At 38.4% G+C, this 23,178-nt stretch overlaps 2 protein-coding genes across 5 annotated transcripts in view; one reads left to right on the top strand and one right to left on the bottom strand.

Annotated features, from left to right (window-relative positions):
- The window catches only part of LOC124637916 (voltage-dependent calcium channel type A subunit alpha-1), a 32,105-nt gene extending 29,051 nt beyond the window's left edge, over positions 1-3,054 (top strand). For 2 of the 4 annotated variants that reach the window (XR_006985308.1, XR_006985305.1), the window contains exon 37: positions 1,724-1,859. Coding sequence is in view for 1 of the 4 variants with exons in the window: in XM_047174665.1 (XP_047030621.1) it covers positions 964-1,044; positions 1,709-1,893; positions 2,051-2,160; positions 2,749-2,917 (545 nt within the window). In the remaining 3 variants the exon portion in view is untranslated. Of the gene's footprint in view, positions 1-963; positions 1,045-1,708; positions 1,894-2,050; positions 2,161-2,748 lie in introns of those variants that run through there. The other 2 variants (XM_047174665.1, XR_006985307.1) reach the window with 2 other exon arrangements.
- A 4,635-nt stretch (positions 3,055-7,689) lies between these two features.
- On the bottom strand, positions 7,690-22,695 carry LOC124643290. Its single transcript, XM_047182213.1, has 24 exons — positions 22,257-22,695; positions 21,714-21,884; positions 20,893-21,152; positions 20,362-20,534; positions 19,947-20,055; positions 19,502-19,777; positions 18,840-19,098; positions 18,305-18,474; positions 17,750-17,879; positions 16,731-16,797; positions 16,120-16,386; positions 15,999-16,041; positions 15,833-15,876; positions 15,629-15,724; positions 15,034-15,557; positions 14,575-14,917; positions 12,391-13,412; positions 12,298-12,320; positions 10,601-12,227; positions 10,391-10,531; positions 10,193-10,309; positions 9,502-9,720; positions 8,646-8,775; positions 7,690-8,135 (listed from the first exon to the last, which is right to left on the bottom strand). The coding sequence occupies exons 1-24, from the start codon at positions 22,521-22,523 to the stop codon at positions 8,014-8,016; spliced, it is 6,600 nt and encodes a 2,199-aa protein (XP_047038169.1). The 5' UTR covers positions 22,524-22,695; the 3' UTR covers positions 7,690-8,013.
- Between the last annotated feature and the right edge of the window lie 483 nt (positions 22,696-23,178).

Genomic DNA, 23,178 nt, shown 5'->3' with positions numbered 1-23,178 from the left:
TATTTAGCTTCAATTAATCGATTGAAACAGTTTTGCAAACATTTTTCTTCTCATGAAGGTACTCTGAAAGTTTTGTGAGAAGATGGGAAGTCTAGCTTAAACAGTAGTTGTAGTTAATCATGTTTTTGTAGTTGTAGTTATAAGATATCAGCGAGCAGTTACACTGCCAATTGATAAGTTCATGAAATTAGATAATTAGATTGTAAAATCTAGCTATATATTCTCACAAGGCTAGTGTTGTAACATTATATCTGTAGCTAATTAGCTATGATTTAATAACTGCTCTTTATTATGCTCATAACTAAGTGTTAGTGGTATTATTAATATTTTATCCACCAGGCCATAATATTAGATGTAAGTACATTACAGATTGGCATTAGATTGAGCCGCCACGTACACTAATGAAACATTATATAATGTTAAATTTAAATAAATTGGCCTGTATAAAAATGACGATTGAAACTAATTTGCCTGCTGCATGCTAAAATATTGGTGCCCAACCAAAACATATTTGCTCCTTGCACATAAACTGCTTTGATCATGGCCGCCCCGCAGTGGAGGCGCCGGACGCATGCACTCAATGATATCACGAATCATGCAGCATGCAAAGGCTTAAACAATGGTTTTGTATTTATTTTTGTATTCTCTGCAGTAGCGTGCTATAGTCACATCAAAGAGGTTTCTCTCATATTGTAATGAACAACTTTACCTATTGTATCAAAGTATTATGCTATAGTCTCCTACAACTGTAGTTAACAACTTTGGACACACAGCTAATCAACCTAGCAACCTATCCTTGTCTATCCAAGTCCGTGTCCATTCTACCTTTACATTTTTGAACCACGTTTGACAGACACCCAAAACTTTTAGAGTCACCTTTGTGAGTAAGGAAATAAGGTCGGTAGTCCGACGGGCTTAGGGTAAACCGTGGTGGAAGGTACATGAAGGTATTCCTGACAGCAGGGAAGGAGTGGAGGGCGCCGCACCCCACGACCAGCCTGAGCCAGCCCTCGCGGTCGCCCAGCCCGCCACACCACACCTACGGTGAGAGCCACTCGCCACACTCGCGACCTCACACCACACACTAACATCACCTATCAGTACCGCGAGTACCGACATACACTACTTAGGCATAAGAACAGCGTCACGGTAATGCTACCTTATATCAATAAGCTCTTAACTCGACTGAAATTGTTAACATTACAAGACTAGCTTCACCAATTAGGAGATATAGGCAACATCTATTCAAACTCGAAAATGGAAAACAGTACAGAATATCAACATTCTACTTTAACTGTTTTCAAAATTTTCAGTCTTACGCAATATTTATATTCAATGTTATCGATTGTAAAGCAAAGGGTCTGAATCAAAATTCCTATTGGCTTACACTGAAAATTGTTAGACCCATAAGACCCTTTGCTGGCATAGCAATGTGTCAAAATTTAGTTAATTGGTGTTGATGCGATCCGGCTTTGCACGTCTGTAGATGTATGAAAGCGGCGCGAGTGTAGACGGAGAGCATGGTGGAAATCCACGAGAAAATTGTTTGCACATCTGTTTATTCATCTGAATAGGTATATACTTTGATTATGACCCCTGTTATTTTCCTTAATTTGATTCGAACGTCCTGTTATTTTGGATTGTATTTATGATTATTTGTAATTGGTCTTTGATGGGGATGAAGAATGCCAAATGATTCAGAGAGCAGTTTGGGCCCCGATAGGTGAGCGGGAGCGGGACCGCGAGTGGCGGGAGTGGCGCGACCGGTCGTGGGAGCGCGAGGGCGCGCGGCGCGGCCGCGGCCGGCAGCTGCCCCCCACGCCCACCAAGCCGTCCACGCTACAGGTCAAGCAGCAGCCACCCTTCACCAGAATCAGCCACAGCCCCTCACACGTGAGTACATTGTCATCAATGTTTCGGACTCTAATGGCAATATGATCTACAAGTATTCTGCCCATTGGTGGGTTGAATATGTAACTGGGGGAAGGATATACATTACCAAAGGTACTCTTAACAGTTAATTACATAGGAGGTGGTGTGATTGTTCCAGTTATCGCTAAGGCACACCGTCAGAGAACCGGTGGAGCCCCAACACGATGAGTACGAGTACGGCCGAGAAGTTGAAAGACTGATACACCGAGATTATAGATCTAGAGAAAGGTACGTATTTTGAAATAACCCGGAGGAAATATCTGACTACCTGAAAAGTGGAGATGAGTCTATAGGAGGTGAAACGAGGTCCACAGATATTTTTGCCAGTTATGAGCAGTTATTTAAAGCGCCAGCCAAACACAATACTTGTTTCTCTGCTATGTTGCTTGAATTTTTATTAGTTAATTACAGTAAATTGATTAGTTCTGCTACTAATGCTAGATGGCGCATTTCGACAGACTCAATGACCTTGATGATTTAGAATTACTAAAGATATGTTGCCAAATAATTTAAAATAACAGCTATTTCGCATTACCCCTAGCCAGCAACCAGTGGCATCACAGTTGCTCAGTTGCATTGTTACTTGATTTCGCAGACCGATTGATCTAGGCAATAAGTACCTGGAATTTGCCACTAGCTCGCAGGTAAGGGTGATGTAGAGACTAACTGAGTAGGTACTTAGCGCTTCCCGCTTACGCTAATAAATTTTCAGTAAATTGTAGTTGTTTTGTTTTGACTGTATTGTGGCGTCCCCGCATGCAATATAGCATCGAAACAAGTGCTGTGTGAGGATGGCTTAACGCTGGGCGTGTGCAGACGCGGGCGCGGCTACGACGCGGAGTGGGGCCCGGCGCCGCTGAGCTACGAGGCGGCGCTGGCGCTGGGCCGCGGGGCGCGCGCGCTGCCGTCGCCGGCGCCGCGCCTGCCCAACGGCTACAAGCCGCGCGCGCGCCACTCGGACTCGGACGAGGACGACTGGTGCTGACGCTCGCCCCGCCTGCCCTCCGCGCACTCCTTCTGACGCGCCCGCGAGCGCCCCGCGCCTCGAACGATCTCGTTTTATACTCGGCGACCGTGTGTACATAGACGACTCCCGTTGCTCAGCGGTTCGGACGTCGCTCCCGGCCCGCCGCGGCCCGCCTCCGAATTCTAGTATTTACGAAGTTTTGGAAAATTTAATTTTTAATTCGCTAAAATTTTACTCCTTGATTTGTATTACGGTTAGGGCGATCGAGGTATGAGACGGTGCCGGACGACTCGTTTGCGCTAGGATTTTTACATAAAATGAAATTACTAGTCTGTATTGTAAAAGTAAACTTTCTATATTAAATTTGCACTACGTGTTGTCTACGTTATATCGCGTGGTGAGAGGGCGGGCCGCCGCGGCCCGACCCCGCCCGACGCCGTTTCGTATTCAACTTACACGGTGGGAGAACACTAGCGATTCATCGTCAGAAAAATTAATACTAGTATTGTATAAAATATTTACATAGCGAATAATTTTTACTTAGTTAATATATACTAAATAAATAATTAAACATTTTTTTATTGAATTTGCTGTCCTTCCCCCAAGTGCTTTATACCTACGTTATTTAAATTTAAATACGATTAAACTAAATAAAGATGAATTGTGTGTAAACTTTGAAAATATATTTCTGCATTAAATGATTACCCAAATTGTTAAATCGTGTACTGAGTATTGTTTAAAGATTTTGTCGCCTGGTTAGTAAGCTTTACGACGGGACACTAGAGCTACGCACTCGCATCGTATCGAGTATCGACGCGCAGTTTTGTACCCAGGGGGAGTATCCTATTGCTTTGTGAGTTAACTCTCGAATATACCTCAAAGTAACATTTAGGATGTAAATTAAACACGAGCCAAAGTTTTGTTGACTATAATTATTATTATACTAAGGAAAAACAGGATACTCCCACTGAGAAATGATACAGTCATCGACATTTTGATGAATTGCCTTTAACTTTAGCGATATTAAAGTAGGTTATGAGTTATAACTAAGTAAGTCTCAACAGTTCAAATATGAGTGACTTTCAATTAAAGAGTTAAAAGTAGGTTATTCATCTATTAAAATATTCATTGAGAAACACATGACACGGCATAAGCGGTCCCTAATAAGTTTAAGGAATCTCTTGTCGATGGCCGGTTATTTCGAGCGAAACAAAACACTGTCACCAGGCACAAAATCGAAATATATTTTGTACACTCTACATCAGAATTGGTTTACAACTTTAGTGTACACACATTATAAATAAACAGTAACTAATGCTAAGAAAACGATTTGACTTGTTAAGTATCATGTTCATTTGATCAACACCTATGCAAAAGCGGTGAAACCAATTCTGCCGACGACTGTACCTTATATTATAAATCCGATATTCGTCCTAATCCCACTGTCTTAATACTACTTCATGCCATTGTCATACTAGTCACTTGTTAGCTGTAATCTTTGCTGCGACTGTTGTACTTGAAACATCGAAAAAAATATAAAAATACACAACGGTGTATTTACAATTAGAAAACACAATTCGACAACTCTTTTAATACGGTTCAAATACTTTAAAATTCACTTTAAAAGGCTTGTGACGCCGTCACAGATAAACAGTACAACAGTGGTGGCAGAGAGAAAATCGTTCAACACCATCAAACACATTTGTTGCAAAGCATGATGTAGGATACTTTAGTACGACAAAATTGTAAATACATGATTTTCTGTGATAACATGAGGTTAAAATGAGAATTATTATTAGAACTGTGTGATTGCATAGGGGTGTTGTTCATTTCTCTAAGGGACGACGCGTGTTTGGCATAAACAGTTTATTGTTAAGGATAGTCGGTTTAGAAGGATTAGCGCGACATTTAATAATAGTGTTTACATAATAAATGGAATATTAAAAAGCAAGCATAAAATAATATTCTAAAGTTTTTCAGTTTTGTTAGTGATAGTACTTTTGCACTTAACCACAGTTGTCTTGTGTTTCTACCCAATGTTGGAATGTTAATAAGGCAATGTTGAAGACGGGACAAGCAAGTTGTTTCCAAACACGCGGCACGTCTGACAGTAGATACCTTTAGTCGAATCGGATATTACTACCCTCAATATTTTGATCGTTGTTGTTTGTTGCGAAGGGCAGGAACGGGTTATAAGATAGCTTTTATATTTTACCTCTGTTAAAGTTACTAGTACAAAGTGTCTACGCTGGTACGCGGAATCGTGTCATTTTTGTGCAGTATTGTCCATTATTATAGTATACCTATACTTTGTTAATAAATACGCCTGTTTTCATAATTCCGTTTAAAACTACACATATATATGTGAATCGATCGTTTGAACAATTGATATTATTAATGTTATAATTACAATGCTAATCTAGTTGTAATAAAACAAATAAATAAATAAAAATTGTTTTTTAAAAGTGTTCGCGAAGAATGCGTGTCTCACAAAATATAAACTTGTTGCCCTCGATTTCAGAGTGTTAGATTTCTTCTATGTAGTTTTATTATTTGACAAGATTGACTCATGAGAAATATTTATATTGTTATTGTATAGACGTATGGGTATTTTCGTTTTGTCATTTGTAATCGGGGTGTTAGGATGATATCTACAATAAGCCGATGGACTTTCGATGACTGAGTGGTATTTAGTACCGAGTGCGTCCCGCTTTGGTGTTTGTGACTCCCTCGTATTTCTACGACGATGTTACACTAACATACATGTATAAGATGTGTAAATATTGTAAAATATAACGCGACCGTTGTGTAGAGGTCGCCTGTGAAAATGTCTAGTGATATGTTACTAGTTAATGTTAGCTAGGTAATCTCGTCCCCAACTGTCCTTGAATTTAAGTTGGGTGTTTCACTGCCTTAAAGTAATAATGAGAATATTCGATGTAATACTTACTAAACTACTACAAATAAGTGGCATTTCGATTGTTCTAATGGGTTCCATTGTTCCGTGTTCACGACTAGTTCAATGACAAACACTGCGGTTTACGTTCAAACTAATTAGCATAACGAATAGAGACAAATAATTTACGAACTAACATGACAGCAGCAGCTATAATAAACAAAGTGTAATAAAATTGTTAATAAATAAATTGTAACTATATAATATAAACACTCTCTTAGCTCACTTCCTCGCGTAGGCCGTGACAGACGAGCCGTCATTTGCAATATTACGTGTTGAGCCTGGACGGAATATTATTACTTGATAAGCTCGTGTGCGCGTTGCCTATATTTATCGAATAATTCAACTACTGAAGTGAGATGAGAAAGTCTGAGCCAAGATGTCATGCCTGCCTTGTATCTGTGTAATCGCTTCACGAACATCATGTTTTATATTAAAAGTTATAATTATAATTGTATATTTAGCATAGAAAGTTCATCGGCGTCGAGAGAAGCACCATAGAATGTTTTTGGTACGTTCCAATAACTTTACAGGATAGTGCAATCCTAATGATATTGTATTAATAAAGAACCAAACTTAAATTAGTATTTAAGTAATTTATTATCCTAAAACTAAAAAACTATACGCATGTTTTCACTATACTGGTAAAATGGTTATGTACAATATGAAAGAGCTACTGTTTTATATATGAATTCTTGCTCGCCTGTAAAATTTTGCAGAATGAATCATATTATAAGATTGTACAATATGAATAAATGCAAAAAAGACATTTCCTCGATTATGTGTGTTTTACTAGTGGGACTTTAGAATTTATTTGCCTCTGAAATACTTTTCTAAAGTCTAACTTAACCATCCTTCATAATTTCAGAAAATATAATTGAGTTACACTTCCAAATTCCATGATAAACTGCCAAATTATTGATAAAAAAAATAACTTTTATTGTGCAAGTTGTAATATAACTTTTCTAAACATGCCTTTGCTACGCCGTAGCACTGACTACGCAGTAGCACTGATGCTACGTTCATAGCGCGTAGCGACTACGTGAACGCATTCGCGCGCTGTTAGCACATTTGCTGTCGTTCCTTCATCATCCTCCGAGCCTTTTCCCAAACTATGTTGGGGCGGCTTCCAGTCTAACCGGATTCAGCTGAGTACCAGTGCTTTACAAGAAGCGACTGCCTATCTGACCTCCTCAACCCAGTTACCCGGGCAACCCGATACCCCTGGCTAGACTGGTGTCAGACTTACTGGCTTCTGACTACCCGTAACGACTGCCAAGGATGTTCAATGACAGCCGGGACCTACAGTTTAACGTGCCATCCGAAACACAGTCATTGGTGTCTAAGGTATATTTAGAAAGTACATACAAACTTAGAAAAGTTGCATTGGTACTTGCCTGACCTGGAATCGAACCCGCGCCCTTTTACTCGAGAGGTTGGTTCTTTGCCCACTAGGCCACCACGACTTTGCTGTCGTTCCTTAGTATGCAGTAATAAATTTTTTGAGTATTATATTCTTCAATTAACTTCTCATAACAAGCTATCAATGAAAGCCCCATCGAAACCTGTCCAACAGTTGTTAAATGCATAGGCCGGACTTTTTACAATAAATTGTTGTGATTTGATATGATTTCATTACACTGTACTCAAAAATCTTGAAATTTATAATATTTGCAACTACTGCACAGATCAATAAGAATTTTTTATCATACATTTTTGTTCTCACACAACTTAGTTATAAAAAAAAAAACTAATAAATATAAACACATACAGAGTTTACAAATAATTTATTAGAGCACCAATATCTACAACGCGCCGAGGCGGCAATTTCAACTATAATTTCCGTGATGACGTAAAATTTCGGCCGTTGCCTCAAAATGAACCAGTACCACTAACTTTCAAGTCATTTCCCTACACACTGTACCAGAATTCGCACGTGCTAACTGTGCAAAATGATTCGAAACATGGTCATAGAATAAATTCAATAAAAAAGAGAATTTTGTTGAGGTGACTTTCTAACAGGCTTCGAACTTCCAATAAATAAGGCTAACTTTCTCTGACCCAGTCCAAACCATCTTGCCCAAAACCCGATCCAGATAATCTCTTACCATCTGAACTAGGGTTGTTCTACGTAGCGATGTCATACAGTGTAAGGAGTTCAGTTATCAGAGGAGTCCGGGACGTCCGTATCGATGGAGCTCACATCTGCGTCTACATCACTAGCGCCGTTCCTTGTTCTTGTCCGGACTTCGCGTGTGGGGATTAACGTCCCGGTGTCTTCTGAAAGAGATGTCAAATTTAGAATCAACCATCTTTTTATTATTCCGACGACATTGGAACAAAATAAAACGCAATATATTTGTTTTAAACTTTGCCATAATGAAGAACAAAAATACTACGCTACCAAACAGTGTAAATATGTAGATACATCTTGAATATAAACATAGTAGATACATCGGCAATCATGTGATTTGAGCGAAGTTAAATACATCAATTTAGTATTTTTAATGTGTAAGTAAATGTGCTGCTCTCCTCAAATTAAAATCAGTATTTATGGTGTTTTTATAATGACCATTGAACGTTAAAAACTTTTTTCAAAATATCGCAGATTTTATTGTTACTTGCATTTGGGGGTCAGTGGGTCGTCTTAGGGGCAGGCCTGTAGTGTTCGTTTTTTGGATTCCGTATAGTATATTTATCGCGCATTTGGTAATCTATCAAACGGTAGTGGGACCCTTATTCTACAGTTATTATAATGCGAATATCGAATAAAGTCAAAAATAACTTTACCATCAATTCTGTAATGGGTATGCGAGTGAGCCGAGTGGTGAGCTTCATCTTGTACTATCGCAGAACTGGCCATAGGGTCCCCAAGCAATTCGAACTGGGCCGTGAACGCCGAAGGGTCGATCAATATAGCCTGTCCACAGAAATAAAAAAGAAGAACATATTATACTTACTTGAAAATCTTAACACTAGTTGCGTATCCGATTTTTATCCTCCTACGAAAATTACGGGTTGTATTTGTCGTATACAAACACGGGTGTTTGGCATCATAGCTTCCATAACGATGAATAGATTCTTGTTTGACAAATGAATTTTATTTTTTTATAAATTATATAAATCTACTCGCAGTGATTTCTTTCCCACTCAACAATTTCTTAAATTCTAGCTAGTCTAACTGTCAATAGTCCAGGGAGCACACGGTACGAACAATAAAGTTAATTGCACTCAGCCATATATATTTTGTACATACACAAGCAAGAAGAAAGTCAGAAGGAGAAATGCAACACAGAGATATAGGCACAGAACATAGGCACTAGCGCAGCGAACGAAAGCCGACAGGCCTTGTCCCGCGGTAGCCCCAATAGTAGTGGTTTAAACGGTCGCTCGTCGCGAGCACATTAGCGCCCTCGCTAGCTCCTAATGAGTATTCTTCACAAATATCAAATTAAATAGGTCTGTCCGGCTGAAATTTTGTATGTCGACTTGATATAATATAATATTAAATTAAATGAGAAAAGTGAATATAATAATAATTGATGAATTTAAATTGAGAAACGAAATTGGACACTAATAATATAAAAGGTAGGTTACTACACAGCTAATCTAGGCCGTTATAAAATACAGGAAACGTGTTACTTACGCTGACCTCACTCTGCGGTCCCGATGACGTGTCACTGGAACTTAGCGATGTGCCTCTTCCCGAACTATCCTGAGAGTGGTCACTGTGTATGCCCCGGCCGTCTCCTGCGCCGGCGCCGACACCAATAATGGACGGCTCTATGATGTTTCCATTCGCATCATATATCGGTTCATCGGGCGGCGCGGCTCCAGGCCCAAGGATCGGCGAATCTTCCTCCACCTAATTAAAGCTAAAAAATGTAGTGTACAGTGCACTCGTGGCACCGCCAAGTGCATTAATAATACAAAGTATCAAAATATGATAGGACCGAGACTGATGTCGCCAAGACGCTATAGATTTCGCTATGCTTAATGGAGTACCTAAAAAAAAACGAGGACGTTCTAGGCGCTCCATTCAGCATGAAATTTTAAAGGGACAGATGGAGGTAAAAATAGCTTTATAGTTCGGCCATTCAGAGAATGCGTTCCTGACACGTCGCGATTGAACTGACGACGTAACTTTGCAATGGCGTTGCAGTTACGATAAAAATATTTTTGCTGGTTGTTTACCGTTTTAACAATTGAGGAGCATTAAAACAACATTATTATATCAATAATCAATGAATGTAGTTACGTCGTCAGTTCAATCGCGACGTGTCAGGAACGCATTCTCTGAATGGCCGAACTATAACTTATTTGATAAGAATACATACCGACTGTTGCTGACTGATAAGTTGAAATAACCAATTAGGTACAACGGCATCATCATCTATGAGACAGGACTCATAACTGTCAGATGATCTACCAGATATAAATAATTCTTCTGATGTCTGAAACGGATATTTAATAAAAAGGCATGCAGGCAGGCTTTTTATTTCACTTGCAGGCCGGAGTGCGTTGAAAATACTTACGGCTTGTCTATTTATATCCAGACAAAGACTACCGGTCTCAGAGTCGATCAGAGCTACTGGGTCTGGTTGATCGCCAGCCACAGGCTCAACGTCAAGCGAAAACCCACTGAACGCTTGTACAGCAAGTGCACCAGCAATAGTCTGCGAATCAGCACAGCATTTTATATACTGCAATACTACTAAAAACTAAGAAATATTGCCACATCATACCTGAGTCAAATGCTGTTCCTTCCGTTCAAAAATATCCCGTACTGAAGTAGAGTTTTGCGGTTGCAATTCCTCTACTGATGGAGAGGTATTGAATTCGTTATCAGCCAAATAGTATTCAGAAAACTTTGACACGGATGTGACAGACTTGAATGAAAGTAAATCCAAATCTGTAACTGTCCTCCTAGTGTCTTTTAAACTGATCATGGACTCGTCGCCAAGGATATTATCGAAGGTACGATTCAAAGCATTTTCTATGTCGTTCTCCAGAAAACTTCTGTTCAAAGTTTCGACAGTTTTCCCTGCTGCTTTACCTTCTAGTATTGCAATTTGCTCCAGATGAGCTCTATGAATATCATTTCTACTTAAAATCACTGTTTTGGAATCTATACGTCGCGTGTCACTTTCATGCGGACTGACAACGAGATCTACCGTGTCTTCTAGTATCTGCCTCATGGAATTAATAAGACTGCTAGCATGACTGTGTAAACTCGAACTTTTTGCCCGCTCAGCCTTAACAGTTTTATCGCTTGTCATAGTGCACTCAGTGGATAATATTTGAGAGACGTGTTGTGTTCCAACAAGATCTTCACTATTTTGCTGAGGTTCCAGTACTAGAACCAAATTAGTAGAATCCAAACTATCGTAGGATTGTGCTAAGCTTTGGTTAAGATATTCATGAGCTAAAGACGTGTTAGATTTCAACGACTTCTTCTTCGAGACTGTTGGACTACTTGTTCTTCGCCTCTCCTCTCCGTCTTTCCGGACAGAAATCTTGACATTAGATTTGTTGGGTACTTGTGACTTTCGGGAGAAAGCGCTTTGTGGTGACGAACATTCAGTTTTAATTTCTGCTATATAGGCACTTTTGTGCCTACCTAAGAACGGTGACTTACATAATTTGTCTTTAACTCTACTAATAAAGTTTTTTGTTGTCTCTGGAATATTTTCTTTATTGTCTACATCTTTGTTTTCAGACTTTTTCACAGTTTTACATCTTTTGATAATTTTCTTAGTCTTGGTAGGTGTGGGGTTGTCTGACTCACTATTAGTCATATTGCTTTTAAAAGATGATGATGCAGAGTGCCTCCTATTAGACAGGTTTTTAGATCGTGTGGAGGCTGCCCTGACAGTAGCAATACTGTTTGGAGAAGAGCAAGTAGAACTGTTTAAAGACTGAGGACTACGTGAACGTCTAGGAATGTCTATCGGCTTAGATGTACTTTTAGTATGGTCTCTGTTTTCTCTGGGCTGTTCACTAGGAGTTCCAATTTTATTTTCATTAGGTGTCCCGATCTTATTTTCTAAATCATTACGAAAAACCACATAACTTATATTCTCGCGCACTTCATCGCTAAATTTTAGTAAATCCTTTCTAATCTCTTCTGTTTTGGATCTTACTAGAGGAGCAATTTTACTAGGAATATTTTTTATACCAGCTTTAACAGCTTCTGAAGCGGAATCTAAGCTTTTGTTCAGTTTGTCTTTTTCTATCTGTGAATTCTTCTTTAAATAAAGAGGTATATAACTTTTCTTTACTTTAGGAGGTTTATCGTGATCCTTTTTTGTTGTAATATTAGGTATTATTACCGGTTTTTTTACCGTATACGTTGATTTTACATTTTTCGAACTAAAAAAAAAAGATTTTTTTTGCATTATTTGTTACTTTTAAAAGACACACGAATAAGGAGACATATTACCTCATTACGATTTTTGATGAGACCTGTAACATTTCAAAACAGTTGATCAGGAATTATAACACTGCTTACATAAATATTGTGGTCGTTAATTACCTTAGTGACTGTTTTAATTGGCCTAGGTATACGCATAGCATTGTTTTCAATGTTGATCGCATTATAAGAATGTGGTTTCTTCATTTGCTCCACATTTTTCTCTAATTTTACTTTATAAGGCTTAGTAGTTTGCGTTTCTGTAGAGTCTGAGTCAATTTGTTTATCTTGTCTTTTTTTGAAAATCTTTTCTTTGGATGAAACTCTTTTCTCCTTTGAATTCACTATAACTTTTCTGATAGCTGCTTCATTGGCTTTCCTTACCGACGCAAAATTATAACTCTTCTTTCGTGTAAAAGCCTTAGGCCTATGTCGCTGCCACTCTCCTTGATAGACAATATCCTCTGATACTTGTTTATCTCTAAAACTATGAACATGAACGCCTCCGCAGCACAGTTTGGGCCGAACACATTTAGCAGATTTACTCGGAGCAGTATTCATTTTATCAGTCACGAGTTTCTTGCTGGTAGAAGTTTCCAATAAAACATCGTTTTTAGATGTAGTCACGAAATGTGAAAGCGTTTTTGACGAGCTGGCGAGACTTGGCATGTACAATTCTGACCCAGAATCTTCCATTTTCAAAGTACTCGATATCGGCTTTAATAGTTTCGTTTCAGGAGATGACACAAAACTGTTCACAGCTGAGCTGCAACTATTCTCTGGTGTTGGGGTAGCAGTACGGGACGCTAGGGGCGCGGGCTCTGTAGCAGTCATCGTAGAACATTCTGTTTGACTGCAAATATTGACGTCAGAATCTTTTATCTTGATCCCAACAGATCTTAATCTGGGTGTTAAAGTTATAACGTTATTGTTATCTTGTGTGGAAGTGCCAAAATCTGTTCCTTGTACTTTTGTTTCAGCGCCCACATCATGTATTTTAATGCCTGTTGAAAATACCTGAGGCATCTTAACTAAAGATGTAGAGGCAGACAGCATTGGATAAGCAACAAGAGTATCGGGACCGCATTGTACATCAGTGCTCATGTTGTGACGAATTCCTTTTGATGTACTGGGTTCATTAATATCTAAAGAATAAAGTTTGTAATAGTTTAGAACTGTCTGGAATACAAAGGCAAGTACAAAGTTATTTAATACTAGCTTTTGCCAGCGACTTCGTTCGCGTTAGAGTCGGACTTTGTGCAAAGAGAGGAAGAAATAATAAACACCAGCCCCTCCAATTATCTAAATCTATGCGTACTTACTGCTTCTTTAAGTAATAAAATGTAAACTATTAATAATTTGTAATTTGAACGAATATTTAAACACAAAAATAACTAATAGATACCAACCTATTTTATAAAATAACAACAAAAGAAAGTTAAAAATAAATTATTTAAAACCTAAAAATCGCGCAATAAGGTTGAACGCTCTGAACGTCTATTCGCATCAATCGCACCAACAGCCAAATATTGTATGAAGCTCGCGCAGCCACCGCGCCGCGAGTCGCGTCGAGCGCGGCGACCGTTGCACAAAAATGATCCTTATAGCGTGCGTGATTCAGTATTCACGCGCGGTGGCTTATTACCGTTTTTCATGTATAACTTTGGTGTTTCTTTACCGATTTAAATCATTCTTTTTTTAGTTAATAGATAATACTGTTAACTATGTTTAATTAGTGTGAGTGAGAGTGTTATAAACGAAATAGTAGACAAATATAATCAGAAAGCTCCGAGCTGCTAAGTTACCGAGAGTTTTACGTGTTATTGTGAGTCAACCATAAAAGATAGACATATGCTCCCATGGGATATTTTTTACATAATTTTATGAAGAATATTTCCGTCGTACATGGTTTCTGTGTAGCTGTAACCATTAAGGCTGCACACGCGACGGAAGCTTAAAAAATGGAGTAACTTCTCCTGTTTTCCCAACATTTACCTTCACTGCTCTGCTCCTATTGATCGTAGCGTGATGGAAAGTATCCTATAACCTGCCCAGGAGTATGAAGAATATTTGTGCCAAGTTTCATTAAAATCCGTCCAGTAGTTTTTGTTTCCATAACGAACATACAGACAGACAGACAGACAGACAGACAGACAGACAGACAGACAGACAAAAATTTTACTGATTGCATTTTTGGCATCAGTATCGATCACTAATCACCCCCTAATAGTTATTTTGGAAATATATTCAATGTACAGAATTGACCTCTCTACAGATTTATTATAAGTATAGATAAATTGTAGGTACCGTTAAGAAAAATTGTTTGCGACTGCACATTTTCCGTGCTGACTTGATGTTTCGTAAATAAGTTTACGTCAAGTTCGTTACTCAGAGTATCAAGTTTACTATATATGATATTTTCTGGGGTGTCTTCTGCGTCGGTTCCTATAGTTCTACGCAGAGCTATAGTTTCCTCAAAGTCTTGCATGACGATGTCGACAAGGAAACTCTCCTCAGTCGCGGATATATTGCAACTAGGTATGGTAGATACTATAACATTGTCTGACTCAGGACTAGTTACTTGTGACGGCTCGATACATTTCTCCGCTTTTAACTCCGGATGACAGAGTTCTATTAAACTTTTGGGAATCTAAAATTACAAAACATTATTACGTACGGTAAAAGGGATGTATAAAGGGAAGTGTAAAGCTAGCTAAAACTCTGCTCAGGTCCATACTAAAAGCTTTTAAAGTCCGCAACGGTTACCGGTTTAGATGCCGTCACATTGAAGGAGTTTTGCTCCTTATTCCTTTTCGGACCAACATAGTTATCGCAGTCTGCTGATGAATATTTAATGCCAGTATTTTTAGCCAGACTGTTAAAACTAGGTTTCTTCTTCGGCAGTTTTTTCGTTACTCGAGTGTTAGAATTTTTCTTCTTTTTATCATCACCTTTAATTTTAAGCTTATTCGAAGTTTTGCTTAGAGTTTTCTTGAATATATCTGATTCTTTGCTATCTTTGTTTATGTTCTTTTTGTGTTTCTTGCCAGATTTCTTGTGTTTGTGTCTTGCGTTGGCAACGCTATGGTCCGTGTCTCCAGAACTAATGTGCTCGTAATTCACTTCGTGTTTGGAGTATGGAACCTCTTCAACCTCCTCGTTTAGCCATGCTTTTGTTCTTTCCAATGGGTTTTCGTCTACTGGCGGTTCTGCATTTTGGAAATCCTCTGTACTCAGTACAGGTTGGGGAATTACTAAACTCGGTGAAACTCTTTCCACTAATTCGTAATCTAGAAAATATTACTAAAATGAATAACCAAGTAACATTTTCAGTGCCGAAATTTTGTTTGATTTTACGTGCCTTTCAAAAACTCGTTACTGGTGGTACTCAAGAATTCATCTTCCATGTCCACATCTGTCAGTGGACCGTTAGTCTCTTCAGTGTTCGTCGTTTTCTCTGGCAAAATAATCATCACTCAATAATTTTAATACTACTTCAAATATCAAATTACGTATACAATAAAAACACAAAGAGCTTATGGGTATAACAAATTCTTATACTCACCCATTGGCTGAATAAGATGAAGATATTTTCCAACAATTTCGTTTCTGGAAATAGAAAAATACACTTGTATACTACATTGTAATACCTACTAAAGCTCCGTTACCTAACAATTTTATAATGAAATAACAAAATTTTGCACAAATAATTAGTTAGAATCAAGACTCACACTCTACTGTCTTGTTCAAGCTGAATGCTTTGGGATTTGCTATCTGAAAACAAAGCACAATACATAAAATATACACTTCTGTGTACTCTGCAGGATTAACCACCAAATCTGTGGTACATACCAAACTTAATAGCCTTCACAGGGTTGCTCTCAATAATACTCTTCTTCCGTCGTCCAATGGCCTTCTCAGTAAGGGTAAGTAAGTCTAACAGTTTGCACTGCATCCATCGAGTAGGGGGGGCAGACTGACGCCCCCTACTCGACTGTAAGGCCAATCTCATGAGCCGGCACACAACTCTGTCCAGCTCTGTAGTAATGTCTTCATCGCCTGATATCATTGTGCGCAAGTGACGAACTTTTTGGTCGAGAGCTCGGCGTAGACAACGACCTTTGGGTTGCAAAGACGCTTTGGTTCAGTGGCGAAAATCGGTAGTAAGTAGATTACTTTGAATGTTTAAGATTACTTAATTTCTCACATACTTTAGTAAACAAAAATGAATATTATGTGAAGTGAAAATATTTTGATAATCGACTCTAACGTTACCTACATGAAATTCCTTTTGCCAAATGTAGGATTTCGAAAAACCGATTCATATTTATGTTCGATTCAATTTGTATAATACAGAATACTATTAAATGATATCAACAATAAAATACTTACGAATGATTCTGGAATAACGAAATACTGTCTAAAACTGAAATTAACATTGAAATACAAAATACAATTCAAACCAGGAATATCCGGTACGACTGTGCTGCCTTCTGACATTGACGTGGAATGAACTTCTGTGTTATCCCACTGTAAATGGAAAATACAAGCTTATACATACAAAGCAATGAACCAGTGTAAAATAAGATAATGATTTGACATCGAAATAATAAACAGAAAGTTGACCCTAACGCAAATATTCGAGCGATTTTTTTGGGATGTGAGATTAATAAAAAGCTGGAATGAATATACTTGGTTTAATATATAACGTAGGTATGTTTACAACCTAAAGTAATTAAGTAACATCTAAACAGACTTATCTACTAAACATTAAGTGTATTCTTAAGAATTGAGATATTAACGAAACTAAAACTAATCAATAATAGGTAAATGCAAAATCAACATTTTAAAAATTATAAGCTCTTAATCATATATTAATTTGATAAACTAATTAGACTTACAACGATAAATGACATCAACTTAAAACATTTTTTTAAGGTGGGTTTATAAGAAGAAAAGAATTGGAATCACATTCCACATACATTATTGAGAAAAGCAAAGGCTGAATTGGAATAAAATTCCAGTATAAATTGAATATATCAAAGTACATCAAAACAATACTTAGGGTCCGTTCAGACAGACCGGCTCGGAGAGAAAGCAAATTCTTAACACGTTGAAAATCGAGTACTTAGTATTTGTAGTAAAGTATATTTTTGGATGTGCATTGCTTTTGTCATTAAGAATGCTCGAAGGCGCTCGGTGTGAAATAATGAGCGGTGCCGACCGGCTCCGATCGCGTACTTTTTTCTTGACGTTTGGCTCCGATTGCATGCTCTTTAATGCTCGCGCAGCCGATCGGCTCCGGTCTGTGTGAAAAGAAAAATACGCGCCGTTGCTCTCCGACCCGGTCTGTTTGAACGGCCCCTTATGCAGTGACAAACAGTCTCATGGTTCTACAATGTAAGTCTGTAGAACCAATGAAAGGCCAACACACAATATGAGACTAAAATGGCAGATGCAGAGTTCAATCAGGTTCATTTACATCAGAGAAGGCGGTGTCGTTGTCCTGCCAGTCCTCGTCGTGTGTGACGACGGAGGTAGTGTCGACCACGAGGCGGGAGTGTATCACCACGTCATTCACTATCTCGTAGCCGTTCCACTCGAGGAGGTCACTGGAAATAAGGTTTAGTTTAATAGATTTTCAACTTTATCTCTAAAGTATAAGGTTCAATGTTGACTGAGAGCATTTTGCGGAATGGAGTACGTTTGTTGTCTGCTGTTTCACCTTAAATGAGAAATACTTCCCGGCACCACGAAACACATATCTTGTTCTAAGGGGATAATATAGTTCTCGCCAAACTCTTTGTCGTCAACGAAAATTGCAATAATCACAGAATTTTTTTTTAGATATTGATACCTAAAAATGGTTTCTGTGATTTTTGGGTGGCCGAAGTGCGGGTTAAGCCGGTTGTCCGGAATACGGTTGCAAACACTGACTATTGCGAAAACAGTACGAACGCTAGTCAGTAAATAAAATTCCAAGTTCTAACATTCGTTAGAACAAAAGTAAATCAAGTAATACTATATCGATACTTACCGAACCTTATCGACATCGTCAGTGATGTGCTGCACAACGTTCATGAGATGCGACATCGGTATCTCAAGCCGGTTGACGTCTACTGAGAACTCCTCGTCATACTGCGTGTCGATCATACGGTTGATCTCCTCCGATATCAAGTCAAGAATGCGGACCTCTTCGGATTTTGTCTGCAAAGAGGTTTAGCGGTTCTATTGTCGATGTTTTTGCCAGCAACATTTTAAAACGTTTTTATCGATTTATATTATTTCATTTATTCAATAGTTTCTTCTACGCTATCATATCATCGTCGGGTGTACGACGAGAGTCCAAAAGATTTAACAAGGAGTGTGTAAATTAAAAGACATAGCTTATTTATTCCCGTATTTGTATCTCTCCTGTGTAGAGAGGTCAAGCGAAACTTGCAATTTTAAATTGTAAATTACGAGTTCAAAATTTCCAGAAAATGATGGCGTAAAAAGCTTTCCTCCTCGTTGTAAAAATAAAACTGTTCATAACTGTTATAACATAGTTATAAAGTGATTTGTATAATTACCTCAAAAGGATAGATATACTCTCTTACAGTCTTGTAATACTCGTTCCAATATGGCGCGTTATCTCCCCAATTAATGTTACACCATAGATTAGACCCATCCTCCGCTTGGCTGAACTTACTGAAGTTCAATGCCTTGGTGAGGTGACGGATCTCATTCACCACTTCCCGGGTGTGGACCAAAGAGTCGAACCTGTTCTTGGCCATTAAATTTTGTGTGGTCTTTGAGAATTTTTTGATATGCATCGTTGAGCAGTTTAACCTGGAACATAGGTTTGGCGTTAATTGGGTTTGATGGGGAGTTTGTTTCACCATTTCTTGTTCCAAACAAAAACGGTGTAGGGCGAGCGTCTTTTGGCCGTGTTTTGACATTCGAAAAATTATGATTTTTGAGTTGTGTACCAAAAGTTATTGCTAAGGCTGAAATACAGTTATTGAGGATGTTCGTGAATTCTGTGCACTGAGAAAACCTATTTTACTGCGTACCTGCTCTAATTTTATGTAGGTATATGATGAACAGATGAGAACATAATCGTATTGGCGATAAAAAACACACAATATACAGATGAACTCAACATAGACTCTACAATCGGTTAAAAAAAATCTACACTCCATCTCAAATTACACTACCCATGACAAAATACTGGAACAAAATCAGTCAGAACCTGCTACAAACGTCTTCGATATCATACACCTTATGACAGACTCGTCTTCTTGGCACCAACACATCATAATAATTTTCATGATCGAACATCATGAAACTCTTCCCCATCTCTGTATCGAGGTTGCATTGCAGAGTCTGATCACGGGAAGTGTAGGAGTCCACAGAGTATGTAGGCTCGGAATACGGCATAGAGTTGGATAGAGTAGACGATATTACTAACGTCAAGTGGGATCGCTTTTCAGGGTATATGATCTCGGTCAGGGATTGGGCACTGGAACTTTTTGAAAGGAATTACTCTCTGTCTACCTGATGTCTAAGTATTTATTTTGAATTCATTAGAAAAATACTTCTAATTTATGTATAAAAGGAGAATGGCATCGAAATTTGTTCTTCATGACCTAATTGTACCTTGGGAATAGGCCTGTGTATTGAAAAATAGCACTTACTCATTCGGTGGCATTGGATCCGTTCCACAGTCAACATCATGTCGTGTCGATTCCGAGCTTTCCCAGCTGCCAAACACTTCACTGAAGTTGTTTGGACTTGGTGTAGGAGCTGTAAACAAAAAGGATTTTTTTTTTTCATCAACTTGATAGGTATGATGATATTGTTGAAATTATTAATTACTAGCGACCCGCTTCAGCTTCGCACTACTTAAGAGTTTGTTTTATACTATGTAGTGATTACTTATATAGCTTTCGTTTACGGTTTATCCGCATCCTGAGGGAGCTTATGCTTACTTACCGCACGCAGATAAAAAGTATCTAAACATTTGTAGACAATACCATATATTTTAATATTTTGACTATTGGTGCATCAGGCACATCTGACCTTCATCATAAGTTGATTTCATATACTCACTAGTAACCAAAGCCAAGCTGTTAAGATGTAAATCAGCCTGCTTCAGGTAATTCTTGGATATGAACAGCGAAAGCTGGCTGCAGCAGCCGTAGTGCTTGGTCCCAGGTGGGCCGGGACCCACACCCTGACATGTCACGGTGTAGTTAGGATACCTCACTACTATGTTGCTGCACCTGTGGATACAAATAAAGGCTTGTGTTCATGGTAAACAGTTACAGAGTTGCAACAGTTGATCAACATTTATGTAATTGTTGCACTGGTAAGAGCATGTCAAATGCCATTATCAACTGTGCAATATGCAGATGCAACTTTGTTTCTAAAAATTGTTTTGACTTTGTAAAAAAGTTTTAGGTAAGTGTACTTTGCCTGTAATACAATACTCTGCTATGCTGCTAGTGTTATGTCAACAATATTACAAAGGAACTGTTGACACATACCATAGAGGACTTTTGAGTTCAAGACAATCATAGAATGTATTCTCATAAACAAGATAGATAATATTGTTATTCAGAACTAGTAAAAAAATATTACCAATCATGAAACTGTTCCCTAGTCCACTCAAACAGATGGTCCCAACGTCTTAGTCCGTTCTTCTCCAATGCTTTAAACAGGACATTGAAATCAGCATTGGGTGTAGTGAACACAACAATCCAGGGTTTTATGAAGCCAAATACAGTGTGGACGAGTCTATCGAGGTCATGAGGAAGCATGTGTTCTATCATCTCGATGGCAATCACTGCATCACAGCCGATGAGCCTGTAGTCTGGGTCAGCTGCGTTTCCTTGGAACAACTGGAATTGGAAATAAACTTATTTTTTTTTTACTCAGATTTCATTAAAAAGCTACTTACATAAAGCAGCTATGAATTGCTCAAAAAAACGGTTGTCTGTAAAGTCGGTTTACTGACGATAGTCGAACGTGACAACGTCATAAGAAATTGATCATCAGATGTCGAACGCTGCCGAAAGCGGAGGCCGATCGTGCCTCTTTGTCACTCGTTGCGTGCTCTCTCTTGCACTTCAAGCCTTAAACGGAACGCCTCAGAGCGAGGTAATGCCGCATGAGTCATGTTTTTTCGTGCGTGCAGCCGGCTCCATCGATTTATAAGACGTTGTCACGTCAAAAAACAACTGGAAATATAATTTCAACAATATACATACTGAAAGTGACCAATATTGTTACTTTAAATAAGATAAAACTCTCACATTATTAAAAAATATAGTATTACAAAGAGACATGAGACTGGCCTAATTACATTGAACTCTATTTTTTGGAATTGACATTTTAAATTCTGAGTCAAATAATAATCAGTCTGTAATAAAAAATGTCATCTTTAATAAAAAATATCTTACAGTAACTTGTAATGGACTTTCCCTCTTTGGAGAATACTCATCACTTCCGAGCAGATCGGAGGAGCATCTAAGGGGAATGGTCTCAATATCTACTCCAAGAATGCAGCGAATGCCAGGCACCTCCTTCAGGTACTTGATGAAGCTCATGTCATGGTGCCCAAAGTCCACTACCTGGAAACAAATTTTTTTTATGGCCCTGTATAACTGCCAGTTTAGATAAACAAAAGCAGCAAATTAAAAAATATATGAAGTACATGCTAGGCTATATAAGGTCCCTTCACAAAGTTACGATTTTGGGAAAAAACCCTAAAACTATTTATATTGTCGGTAGATAAGATCTTACTTAAGCCCTAAGACAACCCATTGCCCAAGTGTATAAACGCAGTAACTGTACCCAGTTCTAGTAAAACATGAATGACTGGGAAACTTCTTCAAGCATAAAAGGTGCTCTGTATTCCCTATAATTTAATCTTAATTTTACTGCGAACAGAACAGCGAAATAGACCTTTAAAAGGACAGCAGTAAAAGAAAAGCCGGTGATACCTTCTCAAGCCGTCCACACCACCGTTCGTCCATGAGACAATCGCTTACAGCGGCGTACCGCTGTGCGTACATCGGCGGGAAAAATGTAACTCCCTTCTCCTCATCGAACTCCGCAAACACCTGGTCATCACCATCCTCATCTTCCTCGCCATTCCCACTTCCAGTAAAGGCATAAGTAAAGTGCTTATAATAAGGCCGAAATATACGGTCTAAAGCAGTCAGCAACGATTCACGGAAAAAAACCAAAGTCTGAAGAGCTACTATCATGATTCACGGTTAGGACTGGAGATTTCAAAATGTTGTGACTTAAGTATTTATCTCCCAACGAAAGTGGCCGACAATGCCATGATGTTCACATGTTTATTTTCTTTTTTCTTGTTTTGACTTTGGATGACAGTTATTTTGACGTTTATCTTCGGAGGTCTTCGGAAAATTCATAGACATTCATAGACTTTTTGATTAGGTGTTGCCCTGAATTACCCAAACTGGTGACTGAGTTCGTACATTGAGTTCGTAGGTCAGTCGAAAACCTCAAAAATATAAAAAAATATAACAAAACATCAACACAATGCTAGCAACTGCATGTTGTAGAGTTGATAATAAAGGTCGGAGTACCTATCAATTTCCAGCAACATTTTTATTGCTTAACCATCATCAATGTTGTCTAGCAAAGTTTACCATGAATATGGGGCGGAGATGGGGCGTTACAGCAAATTCTAAGCGTCATTCAATACCTTACTTCCAAAATAAAATACAAAACAAAATTCATTTTCCCAAGACGAAAGGAACATTTTTATTCAAGCACCAATAAGGCTGCGTTGCGTGCCTACATAACAAAATTCCACAACAAACAGTGGGATCAAGACACATGTGTGTTCGTCTGTTTTTCTTTAAATACATTATTATCTGCAATGTTGCGGAA

Source organism: Helicoverpa zea, chromosome 2, assembly GCF_022581195.2.
Source record: "Helicoverpa zea isolate HzStark_Cry1AcR chromosome 2, ilHelZeax1.1, whole genome shotgun sequence".
NCBI lineage: Eukaryota > Metazoa > Arthropoda > Insecta > Lepidoptera > Noctuidae > Helicoverpa > Helicoverpa zea.
The sequence above is the reverse complement of the archived record's forward strand: the minus strand, read 5'-3'. Positions and strand labels throughout refer to the sequence as shown.

Excerpts from the sequence above, each read along its gene's own strand:
- LOC124643290 (XM_047182213.1), bottom strand. The coding sequence starts at position 22,523 with ATGATAGTAGCTCTTCAGACTTTGGTTTTTTTCCGTGAATCGTTGCTG. Across the intron at positions 10,310-10,390 it reads TGGATATAAATAGACAAGCC|ACATCAGAAGAATTATTTAT; the intron begins GTAAGTATTTTC and ends TATCCGTTTCAG. Across the intron at positions 8,136-8,645 it reads TACCCATTACAGAATTGATG|AAGACACCGGGACGTTAATC; the intron begins GTAAAGTTATTT and ends CATCTCTTTCAG.